This window comes from Plasmodium cynomolgi, chromosome 13, assembly GCF_000321355.1.
Source record: "Plasmodium cynomolgi strain B DNA, chromosome 13, whole genome shotgun sequence".
In the NCBI taxonomy this organism is placed as follows: Eukaryota; Apicomplexa; class Aconoidasida; order Haemosporida; family Plasmodiidae; genus Plasmodium; species Plasmodium cynomolgi.
Window position 1 is genome coordinate 1,285,004 of NC_020406.1, and position 25,088 is coordinate 1,310,091.

Sequence of the window (25,088 nt, forward strand, 5' to 3'; positions counted from 1 at the left end):
TTCCCCCCTTAGAAAGGCTACTATGTGCAATTAATCTTTGGGGGGTTGTTCTACAAAGAGTTTGCAGAATTCATGAGTCCCAACTGACCCATGTGTATTTACTCTTCGTTGTATGAAAAAAGGTTATTCGTGGTGTGTACCGGACGAACGGCAGAGGTAGGTTATTCTGCTCATCGGAAGAAACGGCGGCATGTTCGCATGCTCGTGTGTTCGCCTCGACAAATGCGCAAAAGGATGCCACCGCGTATCGGCACGTGTGCATACAAGTACATACGTATATATATATATGCTCACCTGCACGGTAGCGCTGTTTCGTTTAGCCCCCCCACTCTACACTTGAGTTCCCCAACTTGTGCCTTTTAAAAAAAAAAAAAAAAGGCTCCCAAACATTTGAGGAATTGTCAACTGAACTCTTTCTCTTCACTTCTCTTCTCTTCTGTTTCTCCCGCCGTGCCATCGAAGCGTAAAATAAAAACATCTTTTCATACCCTCTCACCATATACGTTTGCGATCCCCTCTCGCTGGAGCATTTTTGAAGTGTAAAATCGGAACGCGATTGCAAGATAAAGTTATTTGCAAAAAAAAAAAAGGTTGGCAAAAACGCACACGAGGGGTAACACGAGGTGGAGAGAGTCCCCAGGTGTAGCACCCATAGCAACCGTGACAAACGCTGCAATCGTGGCCGCCTCAGTAGTGGTAGGGGGGGACCACGTAACCATAGCTATCTAAAAGCGAAGGGGGCAAAAAAAAAAAACGCTCGGAGGAGCACCCCAAGGAGAAGAGAAAACGGCCCAAGTGGAAAAGCAGCGACGAATCCGAGCTCAGAAGCAACGAAAGAGGAACGTAGAACGGCAAACAAAACGAGACTGGAAAATTCCCAGGAGAAGAAAAACCCAAATAAAGCAAAACGAAACAAAGCAAAACGATACAAAGCTTAATCCAATCAGAAGCGAAGCTATCACCACCTTCAGCAGCATCAGGGAAGTATCTTGATGACCGTTTCCTCGCCTCCCTAGAATGATAAAGATATTTCTTTTTTTTATCCTCCAAGTGTTTGCAGTGTGTGTAAAAAATGTGAATGCGGTAAGGGGGAGGGAGATAATCCGCTGCGCCCCAAGGGTGCGGAGCAGTTGGCATAGACATATGATCGTACACACCCGTATGCATCCTTAATGCGCGTAGATCCTACCGATAGACTTGCAGCTACACCCCGTGGCATACCCCACATGCCTTCATAATTCCCCTTTGTCCATCCCCCTTAGGTTAATACAAAAAAATTTTTCACCATAAGCCACGTGAATGCGCCCCTAGGATGGCAGTCTAACCGACAAAGGAAGTATGAAAATTGGAGATTTTACCAAAGCGGAGAGGGTCTGCCCGTGTGACATCACGTGGGATTATTCCCCCTTGCGTGTGCACTCTTTCGTCCATTTATGTGCATCCATTTGTGTGCGCACGTGGGGGGTGGCACCCCAGTGCCCTTTGAGCACGCGCGTTGGACCTCACGTTGGACCCCGCGTCGGCCCACCGACTCCACAAACGGCTTAACCACCACGTAACCACCGCGTAACCCCCGCGTAACCACTCCCTCCCCGCAGATTTGCGCACGTGGACCTGCGGAGAAGCAAAGGCGAAGAGGGGAGGCGGAACCCCCTGGGCGCGCAGGGAGGGAATCAACAGTGCCCCCTGCGGAAGGTGAGCTTCGCAGGCTTGATGGGTGTCTCAGGATTGTCCATCCCCCTGTTCCTAGCAACCTACATGATATACAGCAAAATCAAAAATGACAACAAAAATTTAACAGAAGCGGAAAAAATTATGGGCAAGTGCCTATACAAGCATGAAAATAATTTGATACAAGGAAGCAATTATGAGGAAGAAAAATCATATAATTTATTTTACTTAATCCATGCGATATATAGCAACATTCGAACGCTAATAAATTTTTACATGAACGTAAAAAAGGTTAATACAAAGGATACCTCAAATGAATACACCATTTTATTTTTCCACTCTTACAATGTCGACCGATTTTTGCACACAAGAAATATCAAAACGTATGCAGAAAGGCTCAAGGAAATTTACCAAGATATTAACAAAAAAAAAATGTAAACATTGTCTATGTCCCCCTGGACAGCAAACTGCTTTTTAATATTAAACACTTTAGCAATATGAACAACTGGTACAGCATATTATTTCATGATAAAAAACAAATTTTAAAAATGATAAAAAATTACAACATTATGAATATCCCTACAATGGTTTTGGTGGATAAAAATATGAACATAATTAATGATAATATAAATTATTTACTGCTTCACCAAAGGAAGGATTTTCCGTACAGAGAGGTTAACCATTTGACGTACATCAATTGGTTATATGACAAAAATAATCGCAAATACGATTTTAAAAAATTAAATTCAGATTATGTCCTATTTTATTTTAACAATGAGAAGGATAACAAAGGGGACCTGCAGTCCCTCCTTAAGGTGAAGAAAAAACTGGCCGCGAAAAATGTGAACGTGGATATCATTTTTGTGAAGGACATGGAAATGATGAAAGGGAAGACCCCCTCGAAGGGAGATGGTATGATGAGTCAACAAGAAGCTGAGAAGGCAGGCCCATTGACGGATGAAAAAAAAGAGGGAAATATTCCCAGCGAAGGAATCGGTAACGAGAAGGATACACACAAGTTAAACACAAAGGAAAAGGAGGGACAACAATCCGCTCTTTCAGGGGCTGAAAAGAAGGGAGAGAAAAAAAACACAGCTGATCCAAGCAGCCAATCGCATGGCACAAATGATCAGACGGAACACTACGTCGATGATGTGTACTACCTGGGAGAACAAGAAAATAACGCCATCTACAAACTCCTCCTTTACGACATGTTCGACGTGACATTCAAACCTGTGTGCATTCTGGTAAACAAAAAGGGAAATATAATAAGCAAGTATATCCACGTGGAGAAAAAGGAAGATGAAATAGCTAGCTTTATACAAAATAATTACAAAAGCTTACACGAAAAGGCCAATGAAAAAAATTACATGTACAAATATGAAAATGTTAGCAACTTAACTAACTTAAACGTGTTCTCTCCAATCTTCATTCTGTTTAGTGAGAAACTCAATTTGGATTTGCTACACCAGTACAATGACATGATTGGACAGTATAATAAAAACAGAAAGGGGAAGAAAATTAACTTCTACTTCCTAGTCACTGACGATAAAAAGTACGAAGCTTTAAAAAAGCTCTGCGCAGTGGATAACTCCACCCAGGCGGTCATTTTGGATTTGTTTAATCAGAAAATGTTCAAGGACAAGGTAAACAAACTGGACGTTATAGACAATATCGGTGGGAAGAGCGTCATTAACAAGGACAAGTTCTTTAGCTTCGTGAACAGGTACTATGGCGACGACTTGTACGCCTCTCCCATTGTGCTCACGAGGGGGGTCTAGCCCGCCGCGAGAGAAGTAGCTAAGGAAGTGAGTGCGCCACTGAGACATGGCACTGGTGCACTACTGCGCGATTGTGCATGTGCGCCGTTGCTCCATTGCTCCATTGCTCCACTGCACCACTGCGCGATTGTACGTGTGCGCCGTGGGGGGGAGGGGTCCTTCATCGAGGCCTCTTTTCCTGCTCACTGTGCAGACGCCCCCAAGGCGTACCAAATGGACCATTACTTCACCCACAGTTGTCAATTCTTTTTTCCCACTATGGCAAATTGTTGCCAAAATGGGATTGTCTCGTTAGTCCCGTTCGGGGCAGCATTATGGCTACGTTTGTATTTTACATCATCTTTTTTTTTTCCCCCCAAATTGAAGCATTTTATTTTATTTTTTTTATTTTTTTGCATATCCCCTTGCGAAAACGTTAATGTTTATAATAACGTTGTTCGTATTTTTTTTTTTTGCCTCCTGGTTTATTAACCTTCCTTTGTCTTACGCAGCGGTGTGTATATTTGCATACATGTGCGTACTGGCCTGTACAGCATGGAGCAGCATTTTTAAATCAAACCCCTTTTTTTCTAAATGCCTCCATTTTGCGTTTTCTCGTGTATCCATTTATAATTAAGAATGTTCATTTTTTTTTTTTTCTTTCCCTTTTGAATTAATTTCGCTTAACAATAAAACGTTTTTTTGTTAAATTTTAAATTGGCACATTTAATAATTTTTTCATTTCCCCAAGACGAAAAAAAGTATGTACCGTTCATAATGAAATGCCATTGGAAGGCAAGCCATTCGCAAATGGGGGTTTCTTTTACGTGTGCCTACACACACGTATAATTTTTGCTTACACAAAATTGTACGTTCACGAGAGGATTCACGTTGGGAGATATTTCCCCCCCCCCCCCGTCTACCCCAACGCGTCAGTTATATGACGGAGTGGGTGGATGAAATGCGACACATGTGTGCCAACTCGCCTTGCGTCAAATGGGACGAGAACCAAAAAAAAAAAAATTGCAAACAGGCACGCGTCTACAACATGAGACTGTCGCGCCTTTACAAACGCGTTTAAGTAGGTTATTACAGAAAGATATTTTGTAACCTGGGTAAAGGCACACTCGAATGGGGGAATCGCCAAGGGGGGTTCCCCCCCCGTTGGACACCTCCGTTTTTTGTCATTTATGTTACCAACTCCCCTACCACACCGCGTCGTTACCTCCATTTTTTGTCGTCTATGTTACCAACTCCCCTACCCACCGCGCCGTTACCTCCGTTTGCCGCCCCCCTTCCGCCTCTTCTTCACCTTCAAGTTGTACACTTTTCTCTTCTTCTTGCTCTTTTTCTTGTTTGACGTAGCTGTCTGATTTTTCCGGGGGGCGACGGCCTGGTTCTTCCCCGCACTGGGCGAGGTGGAAAATATTTTGTCCAGGTTTTCCATGTCCAGCAATCTGTCGTACTCATCTTTGGAAATTTTTTTTAATTTTTTGTACAAATTTTCTTCAAAAAATAGGGACTCAATTTCGTTTTCCTCCATGTCCCTTTGTTCATGTTTTCTCTGAACAATGGTTTTTCTTTTTTGTTTTTTTTCTTGCTTTCGCTTATGGGGTTTGTCTCCCTCCACATTTGTCTCTCTTTCCGCCTTCTCATTGGCTGCGTGTTCCTCGCTTCTTAAATGCGCCAAGCGTGTCAGTTCCTCCTGCCGCTTTCTCTCCTTCTCTTCGTTTCTGTATGGTATATCGGACGTGTTCAGGCCCACCCGTTTGAAATTCTTAATTTGGCTCTTCTCTTTAAATTTGGGGATTTTCACCAACGCAAAGGAGTAACACAGGTGCGAGAGATTGAGCTTGTGGAAGGGAAAGAGAAAACTCAGCTGGTGGTTTTTGTAAAATTCAATGTAAGACAGAAACGCCTTTGTCGAGAGCAAATATGTTTCTCTGTTCTCGATGATAAAAAAAATTATGTACTTTAGAAATATATTCACCATGTTGTTTAGCAAAAGGATGTGATGATCCCTCTTGGGATGATGCTGTCCCTCGATTGAGTCTCCTTTGCCTTTGGGAGGGTGCCCCTTGGCAGCACCCCCTTTTGCCTCCCTCCTTTGAACGCCTTCCCCGTGCGCACTTCCATAAAACGAAAAGTTTTTCTCGGGGATGGATTTCCCTACGTCCCCCTTCTCCAAGTTGGCTACTTCCCTCACTTGTGCGTCCAACGCGTCTTCACTTCGCATCAGTCGGGATTCCCAACTGAGCATGTCCCTGAACATGGAAGTTTTCCTAAAATTGCTAATATTCACTTTTTTATTTTTTAAAAAGTATATATATTCTTTCTCCTTCTTATTAAGCAGAATGATATTTTTCCCCCTTTTTTCAAATCGGCCTGTTCTACCACTCCTATGGATATACGTCATATTTTTATTAGCAACATCGTAGTTGATGACCCAATGAATGTCCACATTAATTCCTCTGCTCATAATATCTGTACACAAAATAATTTTTATCCTCCTGTTACTCTTGTTTTCTTTTATTTTCTTGTATGCATTTATCCTTTTTTTGTCTTTCATTTTCCTGTGGATTTTTAAAAGAGTGAATTTTTTCTTACCCATATATTTCTGGGTGTAACAAATCATTTTGCACAAAAGAAAAAGGTCAGATTGACTGAACACATTTTTATGTCTATTGTTGAGAGTTACGACATGGTGAAAAATTTTCTTCTCGGTCCTCTGCTCCGTGTTAAGTACGTTCTTGAATACGTGGAAGAAGAAATCCACGCAGAAGCAGGTCGGCAAAAATACGATCACTGCTTCCCCCTCGCGCACCACTGTGTTCACGAATTTGAAGAGAAAGAAGCTTTTGTCCAAGTTTCGCACCGTCATGTAGTAGTTTTCGATTTTGTCTGGTATTTGGAAGGTGCTTCCCGCGGTGGTCGCGGCGGTAGCGGTGGCAGAGGAAGCAGCGGCAACAGCAGCAGTAGCTCCCATCGCGGTTGTAGCGGGCGCAACCGGTGCTGCCCCCCCCACGCACTTGATGAAGGCTCTCCTCTTGTCAGAGAACAAGTTGTAAAACTTCTCCTCCTGAAGACACGTCGCGCTGCAAATGCACGTGGCATAGTCCTTCGAGTCGATACTCCTAACAATATCTTGGACATAATTTAAAAAACTCTGTTCCAACAATTTATCCCCCTCATCCAGTATCAAATATGCTAACTCATTTGTGTCAAAGTGGCAGTTGTGATCGACAAACAAAGTTGATAATTTCCCCGGGGTCGCCACAACGATATGGTATCTTTTTTTTTTTTTTTCATTTTTTATAATTTTTAAATCCTCTTCAATTTTTACAGCACCCCTAAATAATAACGAGTTCACAAAAAAAACTCCTTGTCCAATTCATCCACATGTATATTAAACGTTTTAGCAAAATATAATCTTATGAAAAACAAAAATTTATTTACTACGTCGTATATTTGTATGCACAACTCTCTGGTGGGGGCCACAATCACTCCGTTCACGTGTATATTTTGTTTTTTCTTGCTCTCACTCGTGGTACATCGAATGGCTTTTTTTACAACGTCTTTAATGGATTCGCTGTGCAGGTTGTTACCGCGGGGTGGGTACTGACCATTTTTGTTAACTCTCCCTGCATTCCCCACGGTGTCATCCTTCTTGTAGGTTTTTTTCTCCAAAGAGGCCCTGCTATGCTGAATAAACTTTGCTACATTTATGTCAACAGGGGGGATGCTCTTCTCTATGTTTACATTTTTAAATTTGTCGTAGATGCGGTTGACTGTATCTTCGTTGTAACAATCGTGTCCTCCTTCTTCTCCTTCTTCCTCTTCTTCCCCTTTTTCTTCCCCTTGCTTTGCCTCCTCACATGTGGACGTGAAAAGGCGGTCCCTTCTTATGGCCCCCAGTTTGGACTTCACCAAATTTTGTAGCATAGGAATAACGAAGCATAGCGTTTTTCCGCTGCCCGTTTCGGAGTGCAGCAGGACATTTTCCTTTTTCGCAATGAGGGGAATGGCCTTTTCCTGTATGCTGGCACAGAAGAGGTACCTTTGAATCAGCAGCGAAAATAGTATGGGCTCGTCTAGGTTCAGCTGCGTGAAGGGCGTTTTTTGCGGCCGTTCCCCCACGGAGGGTCGCTCTTCCGTGGGTTGCAGCTCCCCTAGGAGAGAAGAAGCTCCTAGGGGCTGCTTCTCCCCCTCGTTCTCGCTCATCTTGTCCCTACTCACTTGGCACTACTTCCAACCTATATGCTGCTCATTCATATGGTGGCAAAAAAAAAAAAAAAGCTGACAATTCACTCCTTTTTTCTTTTAATGGTGAGCAGCCTCCACACGCTGCCATTTACGCGCTTGCAATTTGTAACTTGTACTTTGTAATTTGTAATTTATAATTTGTAATTTATAATTTGTTATTTATAATTTGCGCGCTTTCCTTTTTTCCTTCTAAAATTCGAAGGGGCTAAAAAACTGCCTCCCCACGTTGGGTTCGTCGCCCGCAAAATAACAGCGGTATTTATTCTTTAGCAACTTATGAATTTTTTTTTTTTTCCTAAGTACTTCCTGCGCGTCGCAAAGCAGGATGAAACCTGCGGGAACCGTTTTGTCAACTCAGCTGGGAGATGGAGAATAGTTAGCTTGAAAAAAAAAAAAAAAATGCAAAATGACTTGTTTCTCTCTTTTTATTTATTTATTTTTTTTTTTTTGCAAAATTGTGGACATTCTCCTCGCACCATTTGTCCATTTTTATTGATGCAAAATAAAAGGCACAGTTTTTTAACCCTTGCAGGTATGCGCATTTGGGAAAAGCAAAGAAAAAAAAAAGGACAGTATATAATATTGATAAAAAAAAGGCCAAACACCAGAGTCCTATGCTAATCCTGAGAAGTTTATCCCCTCCATGTTTCTTTTTCTCGTCTGTGCGGTAGTTCATACGTGTGTTAATATCGTCGGATGCGCACAAAAAATTGGGGAAGAACAACAACGGGGAACCGCTAGCCAAGGTCTCCCAGAATAGCCACCCCCACGTTACCCATTTTGCAACGACGCTTTGATAAAACGGCGTACATGCATAGAAGTACGTGTTACGGGTGAATGGTAACTCTGGGTTTGTTCATACCGAGGGATTGACTAACACAGAAAAGGAGAAACTTCCTCCTCATTTATAATGCTTATCCCCTAAGTACCCCCCCCTCCCTACTATTAGCCCAAAACAGAGTGCCAAAACAGTGTGCCAAAATAGAGCACCAAAATGAACAGCTAACAATTTCCATTTGGCAAACACTAAACGGATGGCTACTACGTGGAATTCCCACTATGCCCCCTTGCACGTGTGAACTTATCGCGGGAGAGAAACAAGACGCATCGCTATGCCAAAATGAATGTCCCCTCCCCCTTGTTCACCTTAGCTTTGCTATAGAAACAAAAATGGATGGTTGCACAGGAACAAACGGACGAGGGAAATATTTAGTCGAAAAAAGGGATAAAGGGATTTTCCTTTACACTCGCGTGGAGCACGGCTTGTTAAATGGTTGGTCTACTCGATTGACACTCATTTGGGTGTTTTTTTAATTTTTTTTTTCCCCTACACGTTGTAACCCCTAAAAATTCCGCACCTTGCAAATTGCAATTTGAAAATGGAATGCCTCTTTGGAATCGAGCTCCTCCAAGGTGGACGCGATCCAATGAGTTTGAAAAAAAGGGGAAGCAGCACAGGACAGAATGGAGCTCAGCAGCGCGAGGTTGGCCAAGTAAAACATAGTAATATTTTACAAAAAAGATTGGAGGAAGGTGAAAAGAAATGCAACTTTGCTACGTTCACTATTTTGCGTAAATACTTGTCGTCACATCAAACGTTGTGCAATTTTTTTTTTTTACGTCCCTGTCACTTGCACATTCTGTGGCAGAAGAAGGGTCAACCTGAATGAGCTGCACAAGTTTTGTGTGCATAATTTTCCAGCCCAGTTGCTAAAGGGGGGCTTTTCCTAAAAGACAATGCTTTGGCAATTGGGACGAAAAAAAAATTGCAACCGGGGGAACGGAACGTGCTTGCTGCGCGCACCGTTCAGCCAAGTTGGGAATAAATTGTCATTTAAAAAAAAATTGGAAAGAAGAGGAACAAAACAGCAAAACAAAGCAGCAAAACAAAGCAACCAAGCAAAGCAGCAAAACAAAGCAACCAAGCAAAGCAACGAAAAAAAGCAACTGAACAGAGCAACCGAACAGTACCGAGCGAAGCCCTTTTGCTCTGCTTCTTTTAAAACCAGCGCATTCATCTTCCCGCCTGTTGAGTTGAAAGTTGTGCTGTTCAACCCCCGCTCCGCGCAACCAATTCCGCTTGCCATTAGTGAACCCCCCTTTTTTAATTTTCCCCCCACCCCTCATCCTCGTCTTTGAAGTTTCAGCTTACATTTTCCGTCATACACATCGTATCAGCTCATGTAAAATACGTTCTGGCAAATTGGGAAAAAAAAAAAAATTTTGTTATTCCATCTTTTAGCAGCCTTTTTCTTCGCTTGCTTCTTTTGGTTTTATTTTATTTTATTTTTTTTTTTTTTTGCTCAATTTGAATCCAGTGTGCTGTACTGTTTTATCATTTTTAAATACCATATGAGGGAATTTATTACGCATCCAAGCTTGTTCATTTCCCCTTTTCATTTTTGTTGTGAATAATTTTGCCCACTTTGTGGCACTGTTTCATTTACGCTGACTTGAGGGGAACATAACCCGTACGCGCATAAGGCGTAACACGTTTGTACACACCCACCTCTGTGTTCGCGCGAGTCAATGACACACGTGGCAAACCACCACTCCCATTTGACACCACGCATTTTAAAGGGCACTTACCCAGAATGCGTTGACTTTTTTTTTTAAACACAGACGTGTGAATGCAAAAGCTATGAGTGTGTGCATTTGCACTCATGGTATGAGCCATCTGGAGGCACATTTCCTTCCGTGTGACATGTGAGGGTGCTCCCTATAGGCGCGGTTGCACGAAGGGGAGCATAAAAGGGACGGAAAGGAAAGGGGAATCTTCTCCAGGGGAAAAAGACGCATATGTTGAAGGGTCAAATCCGAACAAGGAGGACAAAAAAAAAAAAAAAAACGCGCTAAAAGAAGGTCTCGGGAGGGAGTCATTTTGCCTGAACGGGGAAGGACGAAGGGAGTGCAAATTTACGAGCGGGAAAGGCGTTGGTTAAAAAGGGAGGGAAGTGACCACCAGGGAAGGAAAGACGAAGGAGTAACACCAGAGCAGGGAAGGCGAAGGAGCTACACCAGAGAAGACAACATAAAAGTGGCAGCCACCGCGCGGACAAGACAAGCATGACGCTGAACATTGTCCAGGAAACCCACCAACAAAATGAAAACCATGTGCAGAGTGAAGAAGGCAAAAAGGAAAAAATAGCCACTTATGATTATCCCTCCACGGAGAGGAGGAGAAGTGACAGATTGTTACGTCTCAGCGGAGACAAAGCCAAACTGATAGAGCAAAATGGCTGTTTGGGCCTAAAGGACAGCACGAATGGGGGAAAAACAGCAGGGCGCAATGTGAGCTTAAAGACAATCGTGAAGGTTAAGCTTAAGGAAAGGGAACCAAGTAGGGATAGAGACAAATTGCAAAATGGGGACAAAAGTGACGCCCAGGAGGGGAGCAACATCAAGGCGGCAAATGTTGTGAAGCAAAACACATTGGTTAAAAAGGTCACGTTAAGTACAAACCAGGGGAAGACCACGTTAAGCGCAAACCAGGGGAAGACCACGTTAAGCGCAAACCGGGGGAAGACCACGTTAAGCGCAAACCAGGGGAAGTCCCCTTTGCACGTCAGCCATAGGAAGACCCCAAAAGTGGATAAGAAAAAAATCGAAAAGGGAGTAGTCGTCGTGGTGGATACGAAAAAAAGCGCACCGTTAAACAAGGGCAGCACGAATCCGAAGGGAACAAGCGTAAAAGGAATTGACAACAAACCGCGCAGTACAGTGATCGTGAAGAAGAAAAAGCACCAGGCGGGGTTGAACAGGACGCCCCTCTTGGCCAAGAAAAAGGAGGAGACGCAGGAGAGCAAAGATAACTCTCTCATGGTGTGCAAAATGAGAATAGAGAGTAATTTTCAGGGGAAGGAAAAGGAGAAAATGCAGACGGGGCAGGTCGAGAAGGGACAAGCAGAGAAGGGACACGCAGAGAAGGGGCAAGCAGAGAAGGGGCAAGCACCCAAGCAGGAAGAACAAAAGGAACCATCCCCCGTGAAGGACAACCTCCCGGGGGACAAGATAAAAAGAGGAGCTGATTCCGATTGCAAAGAGGAAATATTTCTGCAGAAAAGACTGAAGATGAGGAAGGAAACCTACCCGAATGGGGCGAACAGCGCCAGCGAAAGGAATCACCCAAATGAGAGTCCCAAAAAAAAAAAAAAAAAATGATGATCATTAAGAATAAGCAAATAAGGAAGTCAATAAACGAATTCATGAAAAATACTACTCGAAATAACAGCAACTTTGCACCAAACAGTAAGTACAATATATATAGTTACGGGAAAGGAAAAAACGCGTTTTACTCCTTGGAAAGAATTAACGATAGCAGTGGAGATAAACAGGGTGGAGAAGAAAATAAAAGAAAGCTAAATAGAATACCAGAAATTATAAATATAAAAAAGCAAAAATTTGTGATAGGTTCGTCCAACAGAAAGTGCGACCTAGTTTTGAGAGGAAACATCGAAGGAGAACAATGCGAGTTGGTGTGCAAATGTGTGGAGAAAAATATCAACCATTGTAGTGACATAAACAGACAAATTAATAAATACAACTTATTTATTATTAACAAATCCAGAAGTAACTCGACCCTACTGAACAACTCAGTGGTGGATATTGACCAAGTCAAAGATGAAGATAGCCTTTTTTTGGGTATCGAAAACATGGAGAAAAGGACAAACGCAAAATATATCTACAAAATTAAGTATAACAAAATGGCCAATATTTTTAACATAAACAATTTGTGTACGTACAGTAAAGACAACTGTATACACAGAACGTTAATTACAAACGCGGAAAATGGAAAAGCTAGCAAAATTGTATCAACTAATTTTTCACTAAGCAATCAAAATGAGGAACAGGAATCGAATATATCCATTTTGATATTTTTAATTATTAAGAGGACCTCCTTACCAAACGAACCCGTACATTACATGGATAATTTAAACTCCTTTGCCAACCTTAACAGCACACCGAGGAAAATTACTGTGGAGGATAATACCATGATAAGTAAAACATCCACGTCAGTTAACAAAATGATCAAAGAGGATTCACCAAATACCCAATTTAATGAAAGCATTAAAAAGATTAACAAAATTTGCCAAAGCAGGATTTCCCCTTTGTGCATAAAGGACTCCATTAAGAAGGAAGAAAAAGTAAAGGGCACGTTAAAAAGCGTCAACCATACGAAGGAACTTCCAGTGACACTGCTCAACGCGTGTGTTGAATTGTGCAAGGAGATAAATAAAAGTGTGACGAAAGAACATACCGGGGAAGGAAACCACGTCGTTCCGGCGGGCACTCCCGTTACGAAATACCCATCGTTAACACCCCCAAAGGGGGTGACACCGACCAAGCAGCTGGCAACACCCCCCAAAACGATGACACCGCCCAAGCAGCTGGCAACACCTCCAAATACGATGACACCGCCCAAGCAGCTGGCAACACCCCCCAAAACGATGACACCGCCCAAGCAGCTGGCAACACCAAGGAAGATGACACCTCCGAAAGTGAGTTCCTTTCATCCTTTTCAAAGAGAGCAGAAGAAAGGACCACACATGAACAATTTGTACAACATTTTTCACTCCAGCTTTGCCACTCCTCGGCATGGGGGAAGCTCCACGGGGGAGACCACCAACCGGATTGCCGACTCCAACAGCGTAGCATCAGTGGTGAGGGAAAGAGTTAGCACCTCTGGAGATCGCGTTAACGGACTGCAGTGTCAGGGACCCCCAATTAGCAGGGATTCCAAAAGTTTAAACCAGCCCAACATCAGCAAAGAGGCCCATTTGCACGGCAACTCACAACAGTACACTTCGGATAAAAGCAAATATAATTTGCACAAATCGGAAGGGGAGATTTTTCTGCAAGGTAACACAAACAGAGAAGAGCCCTCTGAGAAAGAGGGCAAAAATGGCGAAACGGATTATGCTAACCGAAACTGCAACGGGGATGGTCGTGTCCTTTGCCCACCACCCATCGACGGACACGCACGGGTCTACTGCGAGGACGTAGACGTGATGCAGGCAGAACAAATTGGGGAGGAAGTCCACGAAGAAGAATTGGATAACTCAGAAAATAACCACTTATTGGTAACCCCGGGAAAAGGAGCCCAATTGGTGGACAGCAACCAGATGACCTTCTATGACTGCAAAGATGAAAAGGTGGGGAAGGAAGCAGCCCCTCTACCTGAGAAGCCGAATGAGGGTACCAACATGGTGATAAAAACATCCGAATCGAGTGAGTTCATAAAAAAAACGGAAAAGGAATTATACTCCGTTTTATATTCCAAAAGTAGTGAAAGCACAGCAAGTGGTGCAAATACAGATTTTGTTCTATGTCTGAAAAATGAACAGGGAGAAGAGAGGTATCTCAAAGTGATTGGAGAAATTAAGGTGAAGAGAAATGCCATTTTGTCAGACATAAAACATAACATAGATTTAAAACTGCTTGACAAATCCATTGAGCTTACAACTCTTAATAAGATAAACTATTTAAAATGTGAGTCTCTTTCTAAAGGGAAATATTCGATTCGTTTAAATGCCTTTTCCGATAAACTGGATGAAACAAAGTTTGGTGAATTTTCAGCCCTGCACCTGGACTATATTGATAACACAAATTTTTCCCATTTGGACACATTGGAGCCGCTTGAGTTGAAGAAAATGCTATTTATAAAGTACGACGAGTAACTCCACGTTTGTGCCGTTTCGCGAATTTTTTTATAAATTTCCCTGTGCGTGGGGGGGAAGTAGAATGTTCCTGCACCCGTGCGTGTAGGTGTGTCAAAAGGAATAAGTTTTTGTCGCCAATTCGTTCTTTTTAAACGCCTTTTTAAAGTGTCATTTTGTTCTTTTTTTAAACACCTTTTAAAGTGTCATTTTGTTCTTTTTTTAAACGCCTTTTTAAAGTGTCCCTTTATTCCCTTTTTTTGCATTCCCTCTTGACGTATTCATTTTGCCCCCTTTGTTGTGCACGTTTTTAAGTAATTTTTAAATGCGCCAAGTGTTTCTTTTTTCTTGCTGTTACACCATCTTCCCTGTTTTTTTTTTTCCCCCTTTTACCAAAAAATTATTCCCTTTTTAGTGTTTTATTATTTTACCTATTTTGAGTATATGCGTATGCACGTGAATACATCATTCGTGCACGTGTGCCAACATTTTAATCTTTGCGAAATTTTATTTTTAATCGCCTCTGTCGCTTTTTTTTTAAATTGCTTGTTTGGAGTATTTTTTAAAAAAGGGGGAAGCACGCAAATGGCATCTGACAAAGAAGAACGAAAATTTGGAACGCTGTTTTAGCCGCCCTGCGCAAATGAGAAGTTCTGACCGCTGTAGCTGAGTGAGTGCATAAAACATGCATATTTGCCCAATTTGTGAGCAGGATAAATCGCCTTTCTTTTCCGATATTGTAAAGCGTAAAGATAGGAAAAAAAGCAAAACCGTGCGTGCTTTTTCCCTTTTAAAAATTAAAAAAATAAATCTCAACCGACGCATATTTAACTCGATCTTAGCGGGGACACGCAACAAACCAGAAGAAGGGGTTTACTTAATTGAGGTGAATAATTTCCCTCCACATCTTTTTACTATGCGCTTTTCGTGCAACATATCGAGATATTGTGATGATAAGAAGAAAAAAAATAAAATAACGCGCCTTAGTGCGGTCAGTATCAACATGTATTTTGCCTAAGCATAAATATCCGCGAGTTGGGGCAAAAGTTAAAAATATAGAGTTTATAACCATTTTGAATATCATTTTTGTAAATTCGTTTTTTCAAGGCGATGCAGAGGTTACATATTTAAATTATAAGCACGTCAATATGTACGTATATACGCAAAAATATACGCTTTTATATACATGTAAGTTTCCACTGGAGCTGCTCCCACCCTGCTTTTCCCCTGAAAACGCGAAGACGACTAGCTTGTAAATGTCGTAAAAGAAAAAAATAGCTAGCTAGTAAAAAAAAAAAAAAAAAATATGAACATGATAGGTAAAAACAGTGGGCAGTCAACTCAAAAAAAAAAAATTTTTAACAAAAACTATGGAAACAAAGTGAAGAAGAATAGGAAAGGAAACCAGGGCAGGAAGAATGATGGGAAGAACCACGTCGACGAGAGAGCACAGTTGCAGAAAGATATCGATGAAAAGTTAGAAAGCCTTGTTGAGGAAAATAAAAGAAAACAATACGAAGAACAATGGAAAAGGCACTTTGACAAAGGCGACCACCCCAGTGATAGCCCCCAAAAGGGGAAACATGGCGAAGATGAGAACAACACGACTGAAAATAGCAACCACAATGGCGACAAAAAAAAAGAAAAAAATAATAAGGTTTATAAAAATAACCTAACGATCATAGACAAAAATGTTCTGACAGAGCACGAGTTTAAGGCATTGCCAATAAGTAAAAGGACCCTAAGAGCACTAAACGAAAACAACTTTGTGCACATGACAAACATACAGGCAGTGTCTATCCCCATCGTTTTGCTAAATAAGCACATCTACGCGCAGGCACAAACTGGAACTGGGAAAACGCTATGTTTCTGTATCCCCCTGGTGGAAAAACTGTACAGAAATAGCATCGACAACTATAATCGAATTTTGGGAGGGCTGATAATTACCCCAACGAGGGAGCTGGTGTTTCAAATTTTTGAAGTCCTAAATATGTTAAATAAATATCATAAGCTAAATATATGCTGCGCGATAGGCGGGAAGGATGAAGAGAGAGAGAAATCAATTTTTAGTTACGCAAACATTATTGTTTGCACAACGGGCAGATTACTGTACCACTTGGAAAACAACTACTACTGCAACTTGGACTACTTGAGCACCCTCGTGATTGACGAAATTGACAAATTAATTGATAGCAGTTTTTATGACAATTTGAAGAATATTTTGCTGTACAAGCCAAAGGAAAATTGCCAAATCTGCCTGTTCTCAGCCACGATTTGTAAATTTTTAAGCATCATATTGAGAACCTTCAACATTAAGGACTACGAATACGTGAGCATCAACGACAACGATAAATACATCGAGAGTAACAATGTGAAGCAGATCTACATCGAGTGTGACATTTATAGCAAGATCAACTATTTGTACACTTTCTTGTTTTCAAAAAAGAACAAAAAGATAATTGTTTTTTTCTCCACATGTAAGCAAGTTCGATTTATGTATGAAGTGTTTAGAAAAATCAAAGTTGGCGTAATGAAGTTTTTACAGCTACATGGGAAGCTAAAACAAAAAAGCCGCTTAAACACGTACCATTTTTTTTCCAAAAAAAGAAACTTCGTCTGCTTATTCACCACCGATATCGCTTGTCGAGGTTTGGACTTTGCCTCTGTAGACTGGGTCATCCATTTTGATTTTCCAGAAAATGTGGAAACCTTCATTCACAGGTCAGGCAGAACGGGAAGATTCACCAACGTTGGTAACAGCCTCATCTTCCTAACCACAGAAATTGATAACAAAAAAATTTTCTTAAACGTGCTAAAAGAAAACAACATAGAAATTAAGGAAAAATTTATCAAAAAAAATAAGCTGTTTGACATTAATAATAAAATACACTCTCTAAATGCTGCCTTTGTCGATATAAAGTATTTGGCCAAAAAGGCCCTCATCATTTATTTGAGGCATTTATATATTGTCATGAAATTTAAGGACATAAAGAAGCTGAACCTTAATCAGCTGGCTTACGCATATGGGCTCATCGAATTTTCCCAATCCATGATGGAGGAGTTGAACATAGATGACCATCAGAAGGTCGAAGTTAAAAAGAAGAGATCCCGTTTTGAGAAGTTTATGGAAATACTAAAAAGGAAGAAGTTGAAGGGGGCAAGTGCACCCGTAGAGGGGGAGAGAAGCCAAGGTGATGGTCCTTCACACGAATCTGATGGTAGACAAGGCACAGGGGAGAACTCCCCACGAAATTCCCCACAGCTACCAGACTTGGACGCAAAAGAGGAAGAAGATTTATTTATCCAAAAGGAGGCCCAAATTGAGGATGACTCCCCAGTAATGTTACCAACCAAAAAGAGAAAGAAGCGAGTGAAGGTGGCCAAAACGCTAAGCAGGAGTGTGCTCTATGATGAGAGCGGAAATGAAATCAATGACGACGGGGTGAAGTTAAAAATTTTGGTGAACGAATTGAATGAGGACGGGAAAGAGGATGCAGAAGGCACGGAATGCGAATACGATGATGATGATGACGGTGAAGGCAAAGATCGATACCAAGGCGGTGACAAAAATGCTGGTGCTGTCCCTGGTGGAAATACCTACATTCAGTTGCTGAGGGAAAAAATCCAAAGGGAAAACGAGAAAAGAAAAGTGAGCAAGTTAAGTTATGAAGACCGAAGTGAGCATGCGAATAACGCCGAGGAGGATTCAGACGTCGCGACAGATTCACCCACCGACGAAAGTGACGAATCGGGAAGTTCTCAGAGTGACCAGCTTTCAGGTGAAAAGTTGGAGGGAGGAAAAGATGACCATTCTGTGAAAAGGAAAAAGGCCTTGCTGAATAAGGGAAAACTGAAGGCTACTCCGGAGGAAAACGAAAATGGTAAAAAGCGTGCTGCGTCTTATTTTTATTTTTTTTTTTTACACCTATCATGCACGTACATGTGTACGTTCGCAAAATAGCGGAAGTTTTGGCTCCCCCCCAAGCGTTGCATATTTAATGTTACCTTCTCACATATAAACGATTTTTTTTTTTTTTTTTTTTTTAGAAGATATATCCGATTTGGAAAGTAAGGTGATGCAGTTTTTATAGCGCAATTTCCCCCATGCCCGGACTATTTTTTTTTAATTCCCCCCCCAGACGTGCTTTTTTTTTTTTTTTGTTCTTTTGCTAAGCAAAGCATCGTTCATTTTGAGAGGTGCTTTTAATGGTACATATTTCTCCATTCAGTGGTACCCTGCCTTTAAAGAGTCCAACTATGGAGTTATTTTTTTTGTCATTTAAAACTACTGCTGTAACTTTGCCATTTTAAAAATGGCAAACGGTTTGCACGTGGTGCACATAGACGTAGGCACATGAGTGCATACCTTTATCATTCCCCTTAAATGTAAAAATTAAAGTCTTTCCCCCTCCTCCTCGCTGTCGTTAATTTTTACGAATTGAGAAAAGCATCGCTTCGGTGCAGTGGAGAACGTATATTCAATCAGGGTAAGCAAGTTAGCCCCCTAACCAATTGGTGAAACGGCAATGCTCTATCGGTTTATCCGCCTATCTTATAAGGAGGCGGGGGATTATGCTACAATGGCTCACGCGAAGATCGCGCTCAGGAGGGTCCAAATTTGTAAATGTTCACCTGCGTATATGTAAAATTGTTGGGATGCGCAAATGGGGGGCAATAAAAGGAGATGAGAAGCAGTTTAAGGGACGAACTTGCGAATAGTTGGGCAATTAGGCGCTTGTTTCGTAATTGCCGTGTTGCTATAATTCGTAGTAGGAAGCGTAATCCCAGAGTGAAAAAGCTAAATGCGCAAATGTCCCCTAAGTGGAGCTTTACAACAGCGCATTTTTACAAAGTGGGGGAATTAGCTGTATTTTTTTTTTTTTCTCACCGTTTGGAGTAAGAAAAGGCATATATTTTTTTTTTTTTTAAACTCCCCATATTATGCGATTTTTTTTTTTATATAAAATTTATCACAGCAATTCGGCAAAATTGTGTAAATGCCCCAAATAAGGGTTACTCTTCCGAAAGGCCACGCCCACGAGGAGACAAAGAAAAGCGTAACAAATTGGAAAAAAAAAAAAAATTTTCATTTCTGCGGTGGAAGCGGTGATGATAAAAAGCATTTAATCTTTTTCGATAAATCAAAATTAAAATTGAGCCGCGATTTAATGAATTGACATGTTGTGCATTATTCTAGGCCCACGCAAATTTGCGTTCCACGCAATTTAGGTATACGTAAAAAATATCTCAGTGCCCCTGCATCATTGGCATGAGCACAATTTTTATGCTTTCCCCAAGGGGTGAAGCTCTTCCTCTTCACAGGTTAAATATTAACTAACGGGGAGCCTTCTTGTGGGCAGAAAAATTGCCCCCAAAATATCCCTAAAAGTAGGTGACCAAAATTGCTCTTTTTTAGCATATACGTACATTACGAGTTTGTATGTTAAGTGTCTGGCTGTATGCCCTCGGGTATGCAGCTGTAACGTTAGAGACACGCAAATTTATTTGCAAAAATCATGGGATGCTACAATGTGGAGAGGATATTCTAATGCCTAACGTTCGTTCCCGTCTATCGCAAGACACCAGTTACTGAACATGTCCTGTTGGAAAGAGAACATGTTGAAGTAATGATGAACTGCAAACCGCCTCAGGCTGGAAACAGAGCAGGGTCAGTGGTCGCTGGTGTACGGTGCGAAGATTACGGTTGAGCGGGCAAGGTGTTCGAATCTCTCTGACAGGGTATGTGCACCATTTTTTTTTGCCCAGGAAAAAGAAAAGATAAAAAAGGGGGGGAACCCCATGTATATTGCTTGTACTGCCAACATTGCGCACATTGCGAACTTTTCTTTTATTTCTCTAAGTTCTGTTTCAAAGTTTAAAATAAACCGTAGCTATCCAAAATGGCGCATCCGTCATATACAATTTATTCATAAATGTGGAACTTTTTCCCCTTTGGTTGATTTACCTCTGCAAAGGTGGGGCCTACACGGTAAAGCAAAAAAAATCAGGTTTAGGGTTCATTATAAAAGTGTTAAGCATAATATAACTCTTCTGTTCGTTCGATGCTTAATAAAGGTAACTAACGGCGTGCACGATGGTAAACTTAACCCTATATAGGTTGCAATAATATTAGCCCAAAATGGAATAGCTTTGTCATTCCCAATATCAGCGGCGCTTCTTTTCCATTTAAGTAATATTAGCCCCCTCCCCTCAACAAATATAGATGAGATGATAATAAACCCATAATATAAAAATGTCGCGCTCCTTAACATGAAGGGGAGGGAGAAGGACTGTATTGGGGGGCTTCTTACCCATAATGCTTGGTTTTATAAATTTTTCCTTAACGATTCAACCGATAAGCAGAAATAATATAAATATTTTTCTTCGAGGGTTTTCCTCATTGTTAACTTCTAATGTGGGACCCAAAAATATCGAAATTTTGCAAAAAATTATGGCATAAAAAAATGACTCATCACTTAGTGTTCCCGAGCGGTCTCCCACCTCAGTACTGGCCAAGCCTTACAGTGCTTAACTTCAGAGTTCTGATGGGATCTGGTGTGGCCACTGTAGTATGAACGAGTCAAAAGCATAGGGCACTTCAAAGGTCATATTATTTTGGAATATGAAATAATTAATTAAACGTGAGCGACCCAAAAGAGCACCACAGCTTCCTCACCGAAAGGGCATATAAACATATGTACAATATATGTGGCGCATAACGGCCATGACGTACATATAATAATTGAACACTTGCGTATGCATAATCGGCAGGCCAACTAGCACGACGCTCAAAGATAATGACAGTAATCAGTACATTTCGTTTCTCCCGAAGTTGAAAGGAACATTTTGCATAGGCCAATTTAATGCTGCACAAAGAATAATACCATACCTTTGAGATGGTATCGAACGTGACGAATCTCAAAAAAAAAAAAAAAACCGCGCACGCCAAAAGTACATAACATGATATGGATTTTCCCGAAAGGCCATCATAAAAACATAGCTTTGAAAAAGAGGGACCTCGCAATATGGGTACCTCAGTAGCTACGTAGAAACCACGCTGGTAACTACTAACGGAATATCCTTGATCAAACAAAACCGTTGGGGGGGTTTTCTTTCCCCAGATGGTTGAACTTGGTACACTCCCTTAAAATCGTAAAATTTGAAAGGAAAACAATGCTGTGGATTACGTCAATATGAGCGTTTTCCCTTCCTAACTTAACGACAAAACCTTATTACTATTCCACCCCATCCAACATCCTCCCCTCAAGTGGATTAATCATAAACGGAAAATTTTAGCAACTTTATAAGGGTTTGAAAAATGGGGTAAGCATTATTTTATTTTACCAGCTAGGGCGGAAACCTGTTTCAACTTCCCCTATAAATAGGTACAAAGGCAAAAGTTGTTTGTAGCATTGAAAGGTATGGGAACATTCACGTAATTTTTTCCCTTCATTTGTAGCTTTATTTTTTGCTGTGTTTTTATTAGTAAAATTATTAATCACCTGTTATTATGCATAACATGAGGAGGTAGCCCACCTTTTTTTTTTATATAAAATATGCTTAATTATTTTTCCATCATGAGGATAATATATGCAAAAAGATTGTGGCCAAAAAAAATGACTCATCACTTAGTGTTCCCGAGCGGTCTCCCACCTCAGTACTGGCCAAGCCTTACAGTGCTTAACTTCAGAGTTCTGATGGGATCTGGTGTGGCCACTGTAGTATGAACGAGTCGAAAGAATAAGGCACCTGAAAGGTCAGTATGTTTGCCCTTTTTTTGGGGAAAAGATTGTCATGTCGATCAGGGGGCCCCTATGTATGGTGCTTCCTACGGGTTAAGATTAAATGAATTCATTTCCTTCTTCCTTTCGTGGCTCGTGCCACTATCGTTTCATTTATGGCCAAAAAAAAAAAAAAAAATTGCGAACCGCTTACATGTTGCATTTTGTTAGCGGCTTCTCCGGGTCCCTTCTTCGTTCACAGCTGAGGTAGGGATCCATCCAATACACTGCTCAGATGAACCCATTTTTGCGTAAAACTTGAAAACCTTTCCATGGGAGAATAATTTTCCATTAATGCGGCAAACGCTGCTTTTTCTTTTTTGCCTAAGAGGGAAGAAATCAAAGTTCACATATGAATGCGCAAAACGCTATTATATAGAATTATATTATGTGCTGCTTATTTTTTCCCGAGGGTCCCAAAAAAAATGACTCATCACTTAGTGTTCCCGAGCGGTCTCCCACCTCAGTACTGGCCAAGCCTTACAGTGCTTAACTTCAGAGTTCTGATGGGATCTGGTGTGGCCACTGTAGTATGAACGAGTCAAAATTATATAGCACCTGAAAGGTCATATTATTTTACCCATAAATCAGTCGAAGTCATAATTTTTTCTGAGCATGCAAATAACTGCCGATTATATTTTTATTTGCGGAAAAATATTTTTCCACACTCTGCAGCTACAAAATGGATTATAATCGCTCAATAAATTGAGGTAGTTTTTAATGAAGAATTCCCTACTAACACGGTTCAATTTGTTACGCAAAAAAAATTATGCCAAGCGTTTGCGTATATGTCGCAAAAGTTTTGCAAAATTTCTTTTTAAAAAAAATACCCCCCCCAAAAAAATGTACTACTTACTAATACAACTCGGCCATTTATGCGAATTTTCAGGGCCACTTTTGTGAAAACAATTTAAATTTAAAATTAGCGACAAATATAAAGTTGAATAAAGTTATGCAGTTAATATAAACTACGTCGTTTGTTATCATCTTTGTTCCACTATGGAACTTCGTTCGCGGGTTATGCTACAATCCAGTAGAGAATAGTTGTCCCCAATTGGCTGTGAACATCATTTCTTTTCTGGCATCATCACCATTTTGTTTCGATTCTTTTGGTACAACACTTAACGCTTTGTTCCTATTTTGTATATAGCGAAATATTACAACTCGTCTGTCTTAATGCGGCCAATTATCTTCCTCTTGTGTGAAAGAAAAAAATGACAACAAGGAAGCATAATTATCCCCCTTTACATAGCCAAAAAGTGAGTGAAAAAAAGACACCCAACTGCTCACAAAATGGGAGCACAACTCACACCGGACGGTAGTAACATCCTAATAGGTATCCTACATTCTAATGCAATAGAAGCAAGTCATGTTGTACTCTTAATGACAACAGAAACACCATTTCCCCTGTGGAAAATGTGCAAATATGCGCAAATGCTTTTAAGCATTCGCTCGTACGTTATGCCTGTATATGCGCTTCCCTACTCTGGTTGGGCCAAACCGAGCGAACAGGTACCCTGTCAAACGACCCAACCGGTTATGAATAAATATACAAAAGGTATGAAAAAAATGCACGCTATTTTTTCTGTTTTCCATACTAATGGTGCGCTTTATTAGGGAGCTCTCTTTTCCAAAAAAAAAAGAATATCTTTTTTTTGTACGTTCCATATGGCATACTACACTTGGTCGTATGGATAAACAGAGCCATCCTTCTTCGCCACCCTGAAGGGATGAAACTAAGTTCTAGCCATTTGCAAAGAGGTAGCATAAACAGTTGATCTTCTTCATCCCACTTGGGCGGAATAAATCAGGCACTGTAAAAAATTAAGTAATAAATGAGAGCAACTTTTCTGAACAAATATTCCTTTCAGCAATGTACTCACTCCTAGAACTTCCCATTTTTTCCTTTTCCACAAAAAAAAAAAAAAAACATCGTGGGCTACTCCGGGAATCGAACCCGGGACCTCTCCCACCCTAAGAGAGAATCATACCACTAGACTAAGTAGCCTCATTATATTATATGTTACTCTTTCGCCCTAAACGTGAAGACCCTCATCATATAATAAAAAAAAAAAAAAAAAAAAAAAAAGATAAAAAAATTCAGTTTAATGCCTTATAGCCTGTGCACGCATTGGAAAAAATAAAGTTTAAATCACCACTTAATCGGATTGGAAACATAAAGCAAGGAATATGTCCTTGTGTATTCATACCAGTATGTTTGAATGCAACAGCACAGCGAAACGCAAGGAGAGCAGTTAACGTGGGGAAAAAAAAAAAAATTACCGCATGAGGAGAGTGCACCACATATAAAATGATGGATGACACTTCTCATTTGAGAAAGTCCCTTCCGTAAAAAGAGAAGCGCTAAAGGGTAATCCTCAAATTATTTTGCTAATGCGCATGGGAATAACAACCTGGATAAGGGAAAAAAAAAGCTTTTCTTCTCATACGAAAGGGCAATTTTTTTTTTAATACACATTGCTGCGGCGAGACATGCACTCCCTGTTTCTTTCGTTCATTTGGGGAGACAGTAAAAACTAATTTTTTTATTTTTTTATTTTTCTTTACCTCTCCTTTCACAATAACAGTAGCTTATATTTGTGAGCATTTTTGTTTAAACGGATTTTGCGACGCGCAATTAATGCAAAATGTAGAAACGTGTACACTACACATTCGGAGGTTCCATTAACATTCGACATACCTATGCGTGCGTGCTTGTCCGAGGAATACTCAAAATGGTGAGCAATTTATTCACCCTGCAAGGACATTTTTGCTCGCGGATTAACGGAAAAAGGTAAATTTAAAAACGTTTTGGTGGAGTTCATTTGGGGGCAGTTAACGCTGTGTGTTTGATCTACGCCTGGCGGTTCAATATGATGGCGAGGGAAAGAAACCCATTTTTTTTATTTTTCTCCAAAGGGAACATTTTAAAGAGAGAAAAATAAACTGTGTGAATA

At 40.8% G+C, this 25,088-nt stretch overlaps 4 protein-coding genes and 4 non-coding genes across 8 annotated transcripts; 3 read left to right on the forward strand and 5 right to left on the reverse strand.

Moving 5' to 3' along the window:
- Nucleotides 1-1,338: 1,338 nt before the first annotated feature.
- Nucleotides 1,339-3,452, forward strand: PCYB_133800 (hypothetical protein; the record flags this gene model as incomplete). The annotated part of the gene is made up of 2 exons (XM_004224405.1): nt 1,339-1,391; nt 1,594-3,452. 2 exons carry the CDS (start codon nt 1,339-1,341, stop codon nt 1,697-1,699), a joined length of 159 nt encoding a protein of 52 aa, XP_004224453.1. The 3' UTR covers nt 1,700-3,452.
- Nucleotides 3,453-4,704: 1,252 nt separating this feature from the next.
- PCYB_133810 (ATP-dependent RNA helicase) lies at nt 4,705-6,781 on the reverse strand (the record flags this gene model as incomplete). The annotated part of the gene is made up of 1 exon (XM_004224406.1): nt 4,705-6,781. A coding segment is annotated over one exon (2,076 nt), but the record flags the coding sequence as incomplete, so codon positions are not given.
- Nucleotides 6,782-11,854: 5,073 nt separating this feature from the next.
- Nucleotides 11,855-14,371, forward strand: PCYB_133820 (hypothetical protein; the record flags this gene model as incomplete). Its single annotated transcript, XM_004224407.1, has 3 exons — nt 11,855-12,932; nt 13,022-13,192; nt 13,221-14,371. 3 exons carry the CDS (start codon nt 11,855-11,857, stop codon nt 14,369-14,371), a joined length of 2,400 nt encoding a protein of 799 aa, XP_004224455.1.
- Nucleotides 14,372-15,656: 1,285 nt separating this feature from the next.
- On the forward strand, nt 15,657-18,441 carry PCYB_133830 (RNA helicase; the record flags this gene model as incomplete). Its single annotated transcript, XM_004224408.1, has 2 exons — nt 15,657-18,231; nt 18,398-18,441. 2 exons carry the CDS (start codon nt 15,657-15,659, stop codon nt 18,439-18,441), a joined length of 2,619 nt encoding a protein of 872 aa, XP_004224456.1.
- Nucleotides 18,442-20,814: 2,373 nt separating this feature from the next.
- Nucleotides 20,815-20,933, reverse strand: PCYB_133832. Its single transcript has one exon. It is a non-coding gene; the product is annotated as a 5S ribosomal RNA (ribosomal RNA).
- Nucleotides 20,934-21,966: 1,033 nt separating this feature from the next.
- On the reverse strand, nt 21,967-22,085 carry PCYB_133834. The gene has a single exon. It is a non-coding gene; the product is annotated as a 5S ribosomal RNA (ribosomal RNA).
- Nucleotides 22,086-22,556: 471 nt separating this feature from the next.
- Nucleotides 22,557-22,675, reverse strand: PCYB_133836. The gene has a single exon. It is a non-coding gene; the product is annotated as a 5S ribosomal RNA (ribosomal RNA).
- A 1,392-nt stretch (nt 22,676-24,067) lies between these two features.
- Nucleotides 24,068-24,139, reverse strand: PCYB_133838. The gene has a single exon. It is a non-coding gene; the product is annotated as a tRNA-Pro (tRNA).
- Between the last annotated feature and the right edge of the window lie 949 nt (nt 24,140-25,088).